The 15,633-nt window shown below is 32.6% G+C and overlaps 1 protein-coding gene across 2 annotated transcripts in view; it reads left to right on the top strand.

Moving 5' to 3' along the window:
* LOC120349974 (ATP-binding cassette sub-family A member 3-like) overlaps nucleotides 1-15,244 on the top strand; it is a 46,160-nt gene extending 30,916 nt beyond the window's left edge. Inside the window, exons 5-17 of one of the 2 annotated variants that reach the window (XM_039421691.1) lie at nucleotides 2,309-2,473; nucleotides 3,655-3,895; nucleotides 4,975-5,148; nucleotides 5,896-6,080; nucleotides 6,895-7,132; nucleotides 8,426-8,592; nucleotides 9,076-9,231; nucleotides 9,794-9,865; nucleotides 10,307-10,445; nucleotides 11,338-11,587; nucleotides 12,161-12,267; nucleotides 13,089-13,124; nucleotides 15,133-15,239. In XM_039421691.1, the coding sequence (XP_039277625.1) occupies nucleotides 2,309-2,473; nucleotides 3,655-3,895; nucleotides 4,975-5,148; nucleotides 5,896-6,080; nucleotides 6,895-7,132; nucleotides 8,426-8,592; nucleotides 9,076-9,231; nucleotides 9,794-9,865; nucleotides 10,307-10,445; nucleotides 11,338-11,587; nucleotides 12,161-12,267; nucleotides 13,089-13,124; nucleotides 15,133-15,224 (2,022 nt within the window). In that variant the 3' untranslated portion in view covers nucleotides 15,225-15,239. Of the gene's footprint in view, nucleotides 1-2,308; nucleotides 2,474-3,654; nucleotides 3,896-4,974; nucleotides 5,149-5,895; nucleotides 6,081-6,894; nucleotides 7,133-8,425; nucleotides 8,593-9,075; nucleotides 9,232-9,793; nucleotides 9,866-10,306; nucleotides 10,446-11,337; nucleotides 11,588-12,160; nucleotides 12,268-13,088; nucleotides 13,125-15,132 lie in introns of both variants that reach the window. The other variant, XM_039421692.1, reaches the window with a different exon arrangement.
* Nucleotides 15,245-15,633: the final 389 nt, after the last annotated feature.

The raw sequence follows: 15,633 nt of genomic DNA, 5'->3' as shown, positions 1-15,633 counted from the left end.
AATCTCTGAAGTTGAAGATAAGACTGGATGCAGTTTTGAGGGTTTGATGAAGTTCTTTTGTTTGGTACTCACAACTGGTTTGGAGAGCGTACTTGGATCGTCCTGGTCCTCGTCCGTGGATGAATCCGTGTCGCTTGGTTCTCTGTTGGTTAGGGGCCGCCAGGTGTTGTTTCTCTCTGCCAGGATGGAAGGCTGTGCACTTGGTTCCAGAGTGATGAGGGTTGGCCGCAGATGAGGAGTTACACTCGCGTTTTGGATTCGAGACAGTTGGTCGCGAAAAAAAAGTTAATTGAACTTTACCGAAACGTCTGCGGTCCCGTTTGTTCGGGCGCCAGTTAAGTAAACGGAACACGTGACATCCTTTTTAAAAAGATTTATTCATGAAACAAACCGGCATAGTGACTGCCCAAAATACAGAAATGAGACAAAGAATCTTAATTACTAGAGCTTATATACTATTCTAAGTGCTGTATCAGCTACTATACAATAACAATGGGTATAACTTTAGTGAAGGATTCTTAAAAGTTCAAGGAAAAACAATTCCTAATAATGTAAGTATTAATGACAGAATTTTATTTCATCCAGTTTTCACGTTTTGAATACGATGTTTATAATGAAATATTACTGACTTCTACTATATACTAACCTTCATCAAGACATTGTGAGAAGAATCTATACTATCCGTGTTCCGTTAATTGCACAATTTCAGAGATGAGTATTACTTTTAAAAAAGAAGTTGATACTATAAATTGCACAATTCAGTAAAGTATTATATTTTGAGCACTATATGTCAAGTGTTTGTTGGCTTGGGTTGACTTGCCATTCGCTTATACTTGTGTAATGATATGAGATGATGCATGGTGTAGAATTTATGCGCTTGGCGGGATTCAAACCCACGACTGTTTCTTAATCAAAGGGTTGTAGGCATTTGATTGGACTATCACAGGTCGCTAAATAATAATGTCTAATGCTTATCAAATTAATTTATTCTCTTGTCCTCGATTCTTAAATGATTAACATGAAATATTCATCTATCCCCACTTGGATCATGATCTTTCTAGAGTGTACTTGTTTTAAAGAATTGTTTCAAAAATGATCTTGTTTCAGTTAGCAGTTTTGTCACGTTCCACAGATCATAGATAATGAGGATTGTATTGAATATCTGATTGTAATTTGATAGATTCAGTGACCTTGGCAGAAATTGGATCCGTCAAAGCATTTTAATAACATTGAGCTTATTCCCTTTTCACTCTCAAATTGAATCATTTTCTTATATTTGTCTTGGAAACTGAAACTAATTCTTTGACTTATTTACGTACTTAAGTGCGTCAAACACTTGAAAATGTGACGATATGAACTGTATAATTGTGACGATGAACAGGTAAAGAAATTCATTTTTATTACCGTAAAGTTTTCAAAATTCATTTTTATTACCGTAAAGTTTTCAAAATTCATGTTGTACAATCCTTGTACCAATGGATGGAAAACGTTTTTAAAGTTTTTTACAACAATTACGTTGATGCCATATCAGACTAGGCTTGTAGGTGACGGGCAGCCAGCTGACACATTCTGGCTGGCAGGCGCTCTGGCATTCATTTTTTGGCCACTGGTCGGCAGCCAAAATATGTTACTACCAGACTAGCTAACCCTGGTCCAGGCCGGATGGCTGCCTAGTGTAGTCTAACAGAGGCCTCAAGTAATCATTGTATTATTGCAAACTACTTTGAAAATATTTCTTTCCATTGATATTAAAATTGCTCATTTCGGAACGGTTCTTTAGTAAATATGACATTTTTAATATAGCTCAATAATACATTCAAAATAACCCTGTATTTGAATATGTAGTTGCATGTATTATGAGTTTCAAGGCCCTTCCTTATTAGACTAGGCAGGTAAGTGACGCAGCCAGCCGGAGAGTCGGTCATTCACTCCGTAAATAATAGAGCATTGCTTCATATGGATCTTGCTCAACCAGAGCAGACAATTACAAATCACAAATTAATCCACGCTGTGAAATACATAACAATTATAAATATGAACTAGTGTAACCAACCTAGTACAACATAGCCCATCAACTACACTGACGAACAATTGTTTGTTACTACAGTTAGAAAAATTGAAGCTTAGCTTCATCGTGTCTACATATAACCGAATTCATGAGTTTCGGGTTGCAGGAGATTTAAGAAAGTGAAGTTAGCACACTCAGTCTTGTACTATTCTTTGATTTGAATAGAATTTGTGAACTGATCGTGTTTGTTGGAAATGAATACAGTACATGCAAAATTAATGTTATAATTTTATGTTACAGATTGACTTAGGCATTCAAAGGTTCCCGGTTCCTCAATATTTGAAACCAGGTGCACTGTGGGAATTGCTGGAAACAGTGTTGACGTACATAATGTTCATATCAGTTATGATCACTACAAATCTCCCAGTTCCAAAAATTGTTTCAGAAAAAGAAACTGGAGCCAAGGTAAAGCAGTCAAGTTGAATTCTTAAGTTGTATAGTTAAGGAATTTAAACTCAATAACCAAAATTCCCAAAAAATCACAGTAACCTTCCAAGCAATTTATAAGTGAATAATTACGTACATGGTATGTTCAGTGAGGTTAGAGATTTTTAGACCATATCCATATAAGTACCTTGCAGATAACTAAAAAAAAAATTCCTTTCTCTCCACAGTACCCGGTCGTGTGTTAATTGGGAAGGATATTTTATATCCTTCTAAAAGAATCGACAATAATTATTATTTGTTGAAACACCGCCGATTTTGAAGTTACATCACATTATTGTATTATCGATATTCTAATCGCATTTCTATATTATTCTCATTGATTAATTATTTATTCTTTGTAAAATTCGTTGAATAACTAGCATTATCGTCATTTAATGTAAATTAGTGTATAAGCCAGTAAATATTGTAACATACATGAATAAAGAAATCTAATCTAATCTCCTCCAACCTTCGTAGTTTAAAAAAGAGAAGTTCTGGTAACTATTCAATTAATTTAGAGCATAATGTAGGTAATGTATCAATAAAGGAATAATTACAAAATATTATATAAACAACTCTCATCCATCGATGCTAAACTCTGTTACGTGCTTCAAACTCAATGAATTTTCAATTTAAACAAGGCTTTAACTCACCATCATATTTATTGAATATTTTGTCTTTGATATACGGTAGTATTAGAGTATGTAATATAATTTCTCATCATGAAAGATATTTGAACTGGATTTTTTTTTAGAGTGATGCCTACATGAGCTCTAAGCTTATGCATGGGTAATGAGGCGGATGGTAACGAGAGATGAATGGCCCTTTAGTTTTAGGTGGGTTCCAAACCACCGGGAAGCGATTTTACAACTCATGAATGATATTCAGAGGGTTTGGATAAAGTGGTCACCCTTCCAACTAGAGTACCAGATGTATCTCAACGGGAGTACAATTCTACCTGTATTTCTTCTGAGTACATATTCACAAAAAAATAACAGAAATATCGCTTCCTGTTGTTAGATTCAAATTACGCCAGCCATTCATTGTATTTGTGGAATAATTTCTTAGTTCAATGAATTGCTTAGATAGCAATACGGCCATTACTGCAGAAACTAAGTTTCAATTTTTCTAAACTCTCTTTGATATGTTTGTTATTACAGGAGCTGATGCGACTGATGGGGATACGGCGTGAGGTGCTGTGGGGAGGCTGGCTGATGAACATGCTCACGTTCGGCCTGGTCAATGTCACCTACACCAGCGTTCTACTCAAAGTGCAGATCAAAGAAGACTTCTCTGCTCTCCTCCCAAAGACAAACATCATTCTTCTCTGGATTGTTCTTGTGCTATTCCTTGTAACAATGGGCTTGTATGCTTTGTTCTTCTGCTGTTTGTTCAAGAAACGTAAGTACTGTTTCATAATGATAACTTGACGATAACTAATTATATTATTGATTTATATTCATATATATCTTTTTCGATTTATTCGTAAATAGTATTTATTATTAGACCCAGACCCGGCACTATAGTGAGGTCCACGTTATAATGGCAGTGGATAGAGATAAAAGAACAGCGTTGCCTCTTCTCTGCCTTAATTAATTACATTTCTACACTGTCAAAACAGATTTGGCATCGTTGAGGAGCTAGAAAAGGATAGTACTTCCTGCTTTGTCAAATTATAGACAAGGATAGTAGTATCAAAGTTAATCAATTACTGTCATTATAACGTGGACCTCACTATAGCTGGAACGGGACACATATATATTTATGTAGTATTAGTTAGATTCGTTATTTCTCCGGTGGAAAAAATATAAAACACACGTGAATGCTTGAAAGTGTGTTGCGCTGTGGAAAAATTAACAGAAACAATTAAATCTAGTTGTAAGTAAAATTCATTTAGTCAAATGGAAAATTATATTAAAGTTACACTAAAACTTGATGATAATAGCGTTTGTTGCCCATTCAAATAGGTAAATACTTATTACTCAACTTGAAAATTCAAGTCTAGATGTGATGGTGCTGAAACGCGATCGAGACTCGAGACTTGACCACCATCAATGAAACAATGTGTTTGTGTGTTGAATGGAGGTCGATGCGAGTGCCACCTAAACCGAAAGCTAAACATCGATGCCACCGTACTGTTCTTACCCCAACATTTTATTATATATGTGTCATGGCAGTGAAAATATCTAAAGATTACAGATGGAACTTCTCCGATTAAAGGAAAAAAATTGTTATAAAACTAAAAAAAGAAAGATGTTTGATAATAATATTCATTTATTGTATAAAACACTATACTCATAATACATTTATGACATTTAGATGTTTCTATAAACTATCAAATTGATTAAATTCATCTCTTTGATTTGTATTTTGAATATTGGTTAAAAAAGTATCTATATTTCTTACGGTATTGAAGAATACAACAGTAAAAGAATCTATGTTTCTGTTTCAAAGTTTCAATTTATGTGATTATTTTACAGCTCTATTGGCGAATTTTATCGTAACGCTGGCACATTTGTGTCCGTTCTATGCCTTGGCTGGGCCAAAGTTATTGGATGACAAAGGAAAGTTGTTGAATATCTTGGCCTGTATAGTGTTTCCACAATTCAACTGGAGTAGAACTGCAAATCTGATTGTTAGCTTCGAAAAACAATGTGAGTGCTGCATATATTTTCAATTTTCGAGTTTTGCTTTGAAATTGTGTAACCATGGGCTCAATCAGAGTCAATTAATATGTAGTGATTCTAAAAAGAAACATTATCAAGTAGCCTTGTAGAAAAAAATATTCATCATAATAGATGATTTCATTCTTACTTCGAGCAAGTATGTTAAAATAATATTCATAATTTATTATATTCAATGTAAGCTACTTTCACTTTATAGATTCTCTCAATTGAATGTGAGTTTAGTATTGAAGAATTGAAATATGTTGCTATGCCCTAAACTCGCCTTCTTACGAAACATTGAAGATAGTTATTCTCTGTTCTCTCTTCTTCTTTTTAGTTTTGCAATAAAATAAAGGGTACCTACTTGATAATTTTTATTGTGTTTTAATAGTCATTCTCCTATAATCTTGCTACAATTCTTTTATATCATAAACCTACGAATTATCACGATTATTCAAGATTTACATACTTTGAGAAATATCACTGAAAACGGTTTGTGAGTAAATGCAAGATCCTCTGTTGATTTCAATTTATGTAATGATTGTTTAGAAATAAGAACTTGTATTGCTAGATTAAGTTATGTTTTTATTGACTGATTTTTGTATGACAATTGTCCATGCTTTTCTTGTAATGGCCTATGACATGTAATATATAAATAAATAAATAAAAATTCGACTATGAGAAAGCGTTTTCGAAAAGTTAAAATCAATGAGTATTGTTTTAATTTTGTTGCAGATGATGGTATAAGCTTTTTCAATCTTTTCAAAGAGTGTGATCAGGCTGCGGCCAGAATTGAAATGATTTGGCTCTTACTGAGTTACTTGCTGAGTTGTGTCTTGTACTCCATCTTGATTTGGTATTTCGATAGTATAATGCCCGGCGAGTATGGTATTGCCAGACCTCTCTACTTCCCATTCCAGGTAATTTCTCATCATTACCTATTAATTTTATGAGAGTGTACCTTTCGCATCAATATTTTAAAACGGGCTTTAAAAATTAACGTTAATTAAGTTGAAGGTTGGTGATATTTGTTCACTTTTTTGAATCTTAGAAATAATTTATTAGGTTGCAGCTCTAGGAATCTTCCAGTTATTTATCTAACCTAATGGATATTCAATTTATGAATTACTTGAGTCTTCTTCTCACTAATATTACTTGTTAATTTTACTTGTTTCTAATTGAATTACTTGATTCGCATTTCGTTATCTTACAGGTAATTAAAATCTATGTTTCTTTGAAAAATGCCTTCATAGTTCTTCATGTCATTTGCTAAGTTTATAATGACCATCAAAAATAATATTCTGCAAAAATCATCAATGCGATTATTGTAACTTAATAATTGTTTCATGGTGATGATTCCATTTACTAGATAATTGAATACAACTGCTGCTATATAGTATCATAGAGAAACAATAGCATAAGTAGATATCCCATGGTATGAGGCGTTTATGTCGCAACTTTTACTGATATCTCAAGCTGATAGTCCACGTAGTTCTTTCCTGTGAAGCTTTATGACACTGATAGTCTCTCATATTGTGCCGTTCATACACTCTCACCCCAACAAAACAGTAAAATTCGACAATAATCAACAGTAATCGGCTTGAGATAACATTAAAAGTTGCGACATAAACGCTCTATACCATGGGATATCTACTCATGCTATTGTTTCTCTATGATAGTATTCCCTCACAATCTTTCAAAGCACTGATACTATTCTTTGTTCAACTTTTACAGATGTGCTCTCGAAAGAAGAATAATGTTATAAAGGAAGATACGGATTTGAACGAGACTTTCTTTGAGAAAACGGGTCCCAACACCAAAGTGGGCTTGTCAGTGCGTAATTTGATGAAGGTGTTCAAGGGCGATGTGTACGCTGTGAATGGAGTCAACTTGGATGTCTATGACGGACAAATTATGGCTCTGCTGGGTCATAATGGCGCTGGAAAAACTACAACCATGTCAATGATCACAGGTAAGTTAAAATCTTATTGAACTAAATTTATCATGAACCGGATCGTGTATTTATTTATTCATTTATCATGCTAAACTACAATGTGTATGGTGAATAATCATTTTACCAAAGTGAGCTGTCTATAAAGGTGAATCAGATATACGCGCCGCGAACATGAGCAATTCACTTTTAATCAGCTGACTATATCTGTATTTTTACAGAAACGGTAAGATACAGATATAAAAAGCTTGGCATCAGCTGATTAAAAGTGAATTCTCATGTTCGCGGCACGTAAATCTGTACGCACCTTAATAGTAAATCTTTTAATGCTGTATGTATCATTGAATCCACTACATGTCGCGCTATAACTGTCTTGCTCAAGCAAAGTCGCGTTTTAGGCTGGCCACTAACGGTAGGATATGCATGGTAAACATGCATGTCGTCCACATGTCGTCATACTTTGTTGTGTCATCACAGCGAAAGGCATCGAGCAAATGTTTTTGAGGTTAGGTTTTTGTATCTCCGATTTATTATTGCATATTTTTCTTCGCGTGGTATTTGAAGTTGAATTTATTCATTATATATATATATTTATTCATTTATTCATTAATTTATATCATTATATTATGTTATTTTACAGTGATTTATTTATTTTTATTGTTTGTTTTATGTTAGAAGCCTCTTCCTGATGAAAAAAACATGCATAATGAATAATGTATGTGTGCATGATGAACATGCATGTCCTACCGTTAGTGGCCAGCCTAACGCTCTTAATACATGAATAGTTATTTCATTTGAAGGGACTTCTAAGAAGAAGTTGCTATTTTACTTTTGAGGATCATCTGTGTTCAACACACTAATTTATTCGATTAATAAATATTAGTGTTTCAGAATAGAGATTCAAAGATTTGGAATTATTATAGTTCATAAAAACATACATCTATCATTTGGTTATAAAATAGGAAGAAGGTGAGAGTGGTTATTGCCTACTGTAGGTGGCAAAAGGCAGAGCAAATATTATCCACTTCAGAATTCATTCCTTAAATTTGTATCTGATATGGCTGTTTAATGTTTTATCACACAAATACAACAAAAAGTTATTTTTAATGAAAAACAATCAACCACTATTACAATTTAATAGATACCAATAGAAGTGATACTAATTCACTTCAAATGATCATGAACAGCGCTTCTAATGATCTAATATAGCTCTACTAGGACAACGTAACTGAAATCATGATTCTCCTATTTGAATTTTTGAATGAATTAATGAGAGTATTTATAATCTTGATTTGCATTTTTTCCTTACAATAGGTATGTATTCTCCAAGCTCTGGAAAAATCATCGCATCTGATAATGGTTCGACTTATAATATTTTCGATAATATGGATAAGTTCAGGAAAAGTCTTGGATTGTGTCCTCAACATAATTTAGTAATCCCCTACTTGACAGTTTTGGAGCATTTAACCTTCTTTGGCATGGTAAGTGGATATTTTATTCCTTTTTCGAATTTTCCGTGACTTTTAAACTGTTTAAGATTCGAGTAACTAAGGATGTAAATAACTGTCTCTGCAACATTAATTTCCATTTTGTTTTCTGTTTTAACGTAATTCATAAATGCTCTTTAAATACATTATCTTTTTTTTTTTGAAAACGAACTTATAGAAATAAACTAGTTCGTTATCAAGAGAATGAGATACTACATTCAATATTTTATTACTATGTTGAATTTTATTTATATTTCTATTTTGGATAAATATAATTTGAAATCATCTTTATTTATTTCCATTCGGCTACTTGATAGTTTTATCATATAGAATCACTAGTACCCTTTATTTTTTTGATGACACGGCCGGTTTCGGGTATCCATCTAACTATGAACTATCAAATTATAATACACTTCGATTAAATTTGAGAAATTATTATACATCTAGTTGATTTATTTGATTTCTTCATTATTTCAGTTGAAGGGATTGGATAAGAGACGAGCTGAAAGTGATGGTCTGAATTGGCTTCGTAGATTCAACATCCTTGATAAGAAAAACAACTTTCCACCAAAATTATCTGGAGGAATGAAGAGGAAATTGTGTCTTGCAATTTCACTGGTTGGAGACCCCAAGGTAAAAAATTACACCTCTGTATCCACACAACTGCAAAAAGGAATTTATTTCAATCATTAAATCATTTTTATTCAAGTATTTTGATTGAGCTACTTGAAAGTATAATTAAAAAAAATTACTAGTACCAATACTTTATTTTATTTTATAAGACTCGACTAGTTTCGACTAAACTTGTCATTGTCAAATGCCAAATAATAAAGTATCAATTGATAATGGCAAGTTAAGCCGAAACTAGTCGTGTTTAAAATAAAACGAAGTAAGAGTACTAGTAATTCTTTGTAATCATTAAATTATTATTAAATTTCCAATTGTTTTAAATAGTGATCTCAAGCTTTTAGACCAGTAAATAATGACATTGATTTACAAGAAATTAAGGGAAAGTTTGGTTTTTGCATGATGTTTCTATACTTTGAACATACACCTAAAATTAAACAAAAATCGCTAGCTTCATGAGTCCCATCGAAGTATGAAACTTATGTAAAGACGAAAATCATAATGTAAAGCCAAATCATTGAATTAATATTAAATAGATTTCTCTAATTTCTATGTTACAACATTTCAGATACTGATATTGGATGAGCCAACATCTGGCCTGGACCCTGAATCAAGACGAGAATTGTGGGATAGTTTACTGGTGAGTCGATGTTGTTTTATTTGATTACTATCAGAGTATTCTTTTAAATGAGAAGGCTCCAAACCTAGGCTGTCAATTTTCATTTGAATCACTCAACTTATCAGTTATCCACCGTTATAATAATATAGGATATATTTCAAGACCAGTGGAATTAATAAAAAGAGATTTCAATAGCTTGTATAGTCGTTTTTGATTATGACTAATATTATTTACTCATTTATGGAAATTATTTGTTTCTTTAGGATCCAAGTTGAAATTAACTCCAATGAAATGTGAATCTGATTTTCAATTCTATTACAAATATGCTTTATGATTATTGGTATGAAGACGAATATTAGAGAACTGTTATTTAACATTTTCTCAAAAAAATAAATTAATAACAACGCTATTATTTAAAGATGTATTATTCAATGATTTGACTTACCCTGAAATCCATTGCAGGAGCTACGTCAAAATCACACGATCATCATAACCACCCATTTCATGGAAGAAGCTGACGCTCTTGGAGACCGAATAGCTATTATGGATCATGGCAAAATAATATGCTGCGGTAGTCCAATGTTTCTCAAGAAATTATATGGTAAGTTTTATCTCGGCCAACATTCTCAAGAATAAAATGAAAAACACTTTTTTCAAAAAACAACCTCCACCTAGTAGCTAGTATAATCCAGTTAGGATCATTATAATGAATTTGTCTTTTTAGTGGATCTCTGTGATTTAATAGTCACAGTAGAAACAAAATATGAAGCTGTTATCAACATTTATAAGAAAGTTATCTTAGTAGAAGATAACTGTGCGCTTCATCTTTGGTTTACGACGAGACGAGCAGATTACTCAGTACTTCTAAGACTGCACGAGTATAGGAGTCTCCATGCACTCATGTTCCTTTTTAAACTCTTATAATCTCAGTCTCCCAATTACTTGGATTTCGCTTCATGGGTGGTGTTGGCAGGGGTGGGAAGTGTAAATAATCTTTTAGTTTCATTGTAAAATATTCTATGAATAAGGTATATTTTTCATGTAACCAATAACATCGTGGGTTAAGTGGAAGAGGGGGCTCTTATTGCCTCAACTTCGCCCACATCACTTGTAATGTTATAAAGTGCAAATAAAAGACATCTATCTATCTATCCATCTAGAAGTGGTATGAGATTTTTTTCCAAAAACTTGTTATGACTAAAATTAGTAATTTCACCATAAAAGCTCATAAGAGCTCTATGTTACATCTAGCCAGTTTTTAACATGAGCAGTTGAATTGATATTGACAAAATTGGAGATTTCAACATTTATAATCAATCATTTTAATTCTAACGGTGCCATTCCTAAGCGAAGACGGTAATACAGCGCGGCTAGAGTCTATACTGTTGCCGCTTAGGAATTTCTCTTAAACATATAATATAATTAGCTTTAAGTTGTTTAATAGACCAGAATAACTTTGATCCTAATCATGCCTTTCCTCATTAATTCTACAGGTACGGGATACAACCTACAATTGCTTACCATTCCAAGTGCAAATAGGGACGCTATTACACAAATGATCAGGAGTGTTATACCAAACGGTTCATTGAAGACAAGCCAACAAGGTCAACTAACCTATTCCTTGCCAATTGAAGAATCGAAGAAATTTGCCGAGCTTTTTGAGAGCCTTGAACAAAGCAAAACATCTTTCGGTATCACGAGTATTGGAATTTCGCTAACAACTATGGAGGAAGTATTTCTGAGGTAATCACCATCATGCATTTTCAATACGTATGTAATTGTTTGTTTTATTCAACTATACAACTCTTGAATTACTCTGGTTTCAAGCCAAATTATCTATCTTATTATCCAAAGTCGTACTTTATTCTTTCGGACAGAATACTAGAGTACTACTTTCATCCATTGGGAGGAAAGTAGTCGCTTCACTCCCTAGGGACTAAAGTAACCCCATTTAAATAAAATTGGTGGCATCTCTATGAGCGTATGCATCTAAGGTCTGCTTGTCAGCCAATGAAAATAGGAAGCCTGTGCATAGGTTATGGTTGAAGGTTAAGGATGATGATGAAGTAATAGTTGTATATAGCCTTCTAACATAAGTGTAATAATTGTGCATGACTAAATAAATAATTAAGTAATATATTGTTGTTTAGGAAAAAGTGTCCATCATGGGACTAGAAATTATTTACGCTGTTGGGCGACAAACTTTTTCTTCAGGAAGAAAATGTTGCTCTTCAGTCCCCAAAAACACAACTTCACTAGAATACTTCATTGGAAATTATGATTATGAAATGCCTTTTCTTGATTTGTTTAATCTAGAGCTGGCGTCGACACTTCTCAGCTTGTTCAAAATGATGGCATGGATGAGCCTGACGGCAATCGTGGATCGAATGGCAATTCAATGAGAAGAAGCTCAAGCACGGAATGTAAGTGCAAAGTGCAATGCTCCAATTTTCTTGATAGTATCCTTTTATCTAACGTTTTTCTTCACATGCATTCATTTAATTCACTACTTTCAGTTTATTTCTCTTCAAAGTTTTCATAAAATGTGACTTAGATTGGTTTCTCTGTTGAAAGTATACGTTCGAACTCTTTCCCACCAACCCTCTATTTAAATTCTATGTGCTTTTCTATTGATTGGTAGTTAAGGGTTTATGAACCTCATTCGTGCATTCCCCGCAGTACTTTATTACGTTGTACTACTGTTTGCGCTAAATATAATCTAGTATCCACTACTTGATAGTTTTTGGGTTTCATAAAAATTTGATAATTTATTGAAATTTAAATTTTCTAGTTATACAATTGAATTAGTTAGAATATTTGAATTATGAAGCGAAACAGGCTTATTTTATTTTCGAAGTAGTTATGATCAAATAAAAGTGAAGGAAGCCTGCCTCTTCATTCATCTCAAGATTAATCACTTCGCTTCGTAATCTTCAATGTCCTCGTCAAGCATAGCCACACTTCTTGACAAAAGCTTACCTCATCTTGCCTCATAATTCTCTATTGCGAAAATTGTTTCAATTGAATTGAAGTGCTTTTCCATGTAGATGAAGACATTTTTTGACCTATTAATTTATAACCGGCATTGCAAAGTTGCTACCCCACTTTGTATATCGATGCTGGAATATGTATTCAGTTACGATGTTTGCCGAAATAGCTGCCGATATTGGCGTTGATCGTCTCTGATGATTCCATCGTGTTACTTCGTTGAAAAAATGTTATTCATCACAAATATTTGTTTCAGCAAAAACGAATAGAAGGAACCCAGAAAACGGAACAGGTATATCTTATGCATTTGTTTCTAAGTTTTCACCGATGAAAACGAATTTATCGGTTTACTCACATCTCCTTCCGGCTGGGGCTTTTGTCTTGTTCGAATAAATGTCAGTGTTGCCAAGTTTAGCAAATTGCAATTTTGCACTGAAAGAGTGAATTTACATTCTACTGTTCAATTCCTGACCTTGGGGTTTGCTCCGGGAAGTACTCTTGCGAGGAAAAGACTCGACTGATCACAGCGCTTACATAATACGGAAGTCCAAGATATTTATTTTGTAGCAAACAACATAGGCTGTACATTTATGTTTTAAACAGTCTACTTTTTGAATTACTCTTCTTAGTAACTCATTAACTATTATCACCGTGTGAACAACTTAACTATATACCAACATAATATACCTACATCTAACTGTTTAAATACTATGAACAACTATGTATACCAAAAATTACATATTTCACTTTCACCTACATACTTCCAGAGTTCCATATCGAAGTTCATATCATTTTCTTCATTACTATCTTCTGTTTCTAACTAAAAATAATACTAATTACGTTTTTGTAACGCAATTTCATCTTATTTATTTTTGTGTGTAGCTTACAATTACAGTATTCAGAAGTGAAGAAACAGGTTACTGTCCAAAACTTCTTCTACTTCTCAATGTTCTCTCACAAATAATGCCAATATTCAGGTTATATTTACTCTGAAACATTGAATTTTAATGTTCATTTACAAAAGACAAAACACACATTTGTCAATTATATTGTCATGATTAATACCAATGAAAATTTACACTGTTATTGTTATTTCCAGTTTTAAGAGTTTACAGTTGAGCCAGTAAAGCACACTTTAATAAAATAAGCAGTAAATGACTAAGTTTCGATGGAATTTTGTGTAAATAAAAATGAATGAAGAAGACTAAGAAATTGTCAAAAAACCACAGATTTATTGATACTTAGAAAGACCGGTTTCGGTTATTACACCATTGTCAATCTCTGATCAAGACATAGATTGACAATGGTGTAATAGCCGAAACCGGTCTTTCTAAGTATGGGTGGTTTTTGACAATTTCTTAGTCTTTTTCATTCAATATGAATAATTACCACAATATCAACTTCTCAACTACACAAAAAGTAAATAAAAATTGCACTCACAATTCACTGAACTGCTATTCATTTTATTCGAATACTAAATTCTATTCTATGTAAATACTGTATTCGATACTATGTAAATATTTCGCCAATTCTTCATGACTAATAATTATGACTATTATGTCAATTATTCCTTTTATGTGGGTTGTGTATTATTCACGTATTGATGCTTGGCTTTTGTAGTAACTGTTTTCATATTATTTTAATATTTTATGCAACTTCCTTAAGACTGTATTAGAAGCAGATAATAATTGATTACTTGTAAGCAAATCCAATATTTCACTTCTAATTACTGTAGTTATATCCCAGTAATGGCATCGAAAGGATTTCTTAAAAATGAGTAAATTAACTTGTATACAGTAGAGCATTTTTGTGTAAAATTTTGCTTTGATTGAAAAATGCTGCAAAACAGAAGTCTATTAGGATTAACTGGATTAGCGAGGATTCAACAGAGATTCCCCCATCCCAAACAATCGTTTGAAGCAATGACAATATCATTTATAATTTTCATGATTAAAGCATTTTCATGTAATTAGAAACCTTTTTCCGTTTCAACGGACACAATATTTCAAGTCCAATAATCATGGAACTTGCAATAAATCAATAATTAGTAAGAATTGGAAGGAAACTATTACCCATCTATACCTATGCTTAACATACAGCTCTAGCTTCACACTGTAAACTTGATCAAAATAATTATTCTAACACACTTTCCTTTTTTATTTTATTTTTTCCGGGTTATTGAATTTTTATTTCATTTCCTAAATCCTTTTTTTCTGAGAGGAATTCTGTTATATTCTTTAATTTATTTTTCCACCTGTATCCCTCTTGAGCTACTCCTTGAATTCATTAATTTTTTACAGGTTCACGCCTGATCCATAAACACTCGCTAGATAATGGTATGTTTATTGAACTTTCCATTTTCGGCAGTCCTTGTTCCTTCTGTATTTGTTAACATTTTTAATTCCTTCTCTTCCTAGTATTCTATTTTACTAACCAGTAGCCCACCTCTTAACTCCATTATCTGTAGAACTTCATTTGTTTTACTCAGGTATTTGAAAATAGTAGTAGTAAACATATATTATAATGTTTATATAAAAATAGTTATAGTAAATAGTAGTTAACATATAACTTTTCAAAATTACACAAATTTTCAACATTTATTAACAATTTAATAATTATTTAGTTCTAGTAAGAACGTCTTTAACATAACTATTGTATTACTAACCCTTGGATTTTTTTTTAATTGTTTTTGTCAAATTATGATATGTCAAGTAAAATGAAATTGAAACGAAACTGGTTTCTATGTTTCCTCATAGTTCTCATATTTTGTTAGCGAACCCATAATATATCTTTATAAAATT

The sequence above is a fragment of the Nilaparvata lugens genome, chromosome 2, assembly GCF_014356525.2.
Source record: "Nilaparvata lugens isolate BPH chromosome 2, ASM1435652v1, whole genome shotgun sequence".
Lineage (NCBI taxonomy): Eukaryota > Metazoa > Arthropoda > Insecta > Hemiptera > Delphacidae > Nilaparvata > Nilaparvata lugens.
The sequence above is the reverse complement of the archived record's forward strand: the minus strand, read 5'-3'. Positions and strand labels throughout refer to the sequence as shown.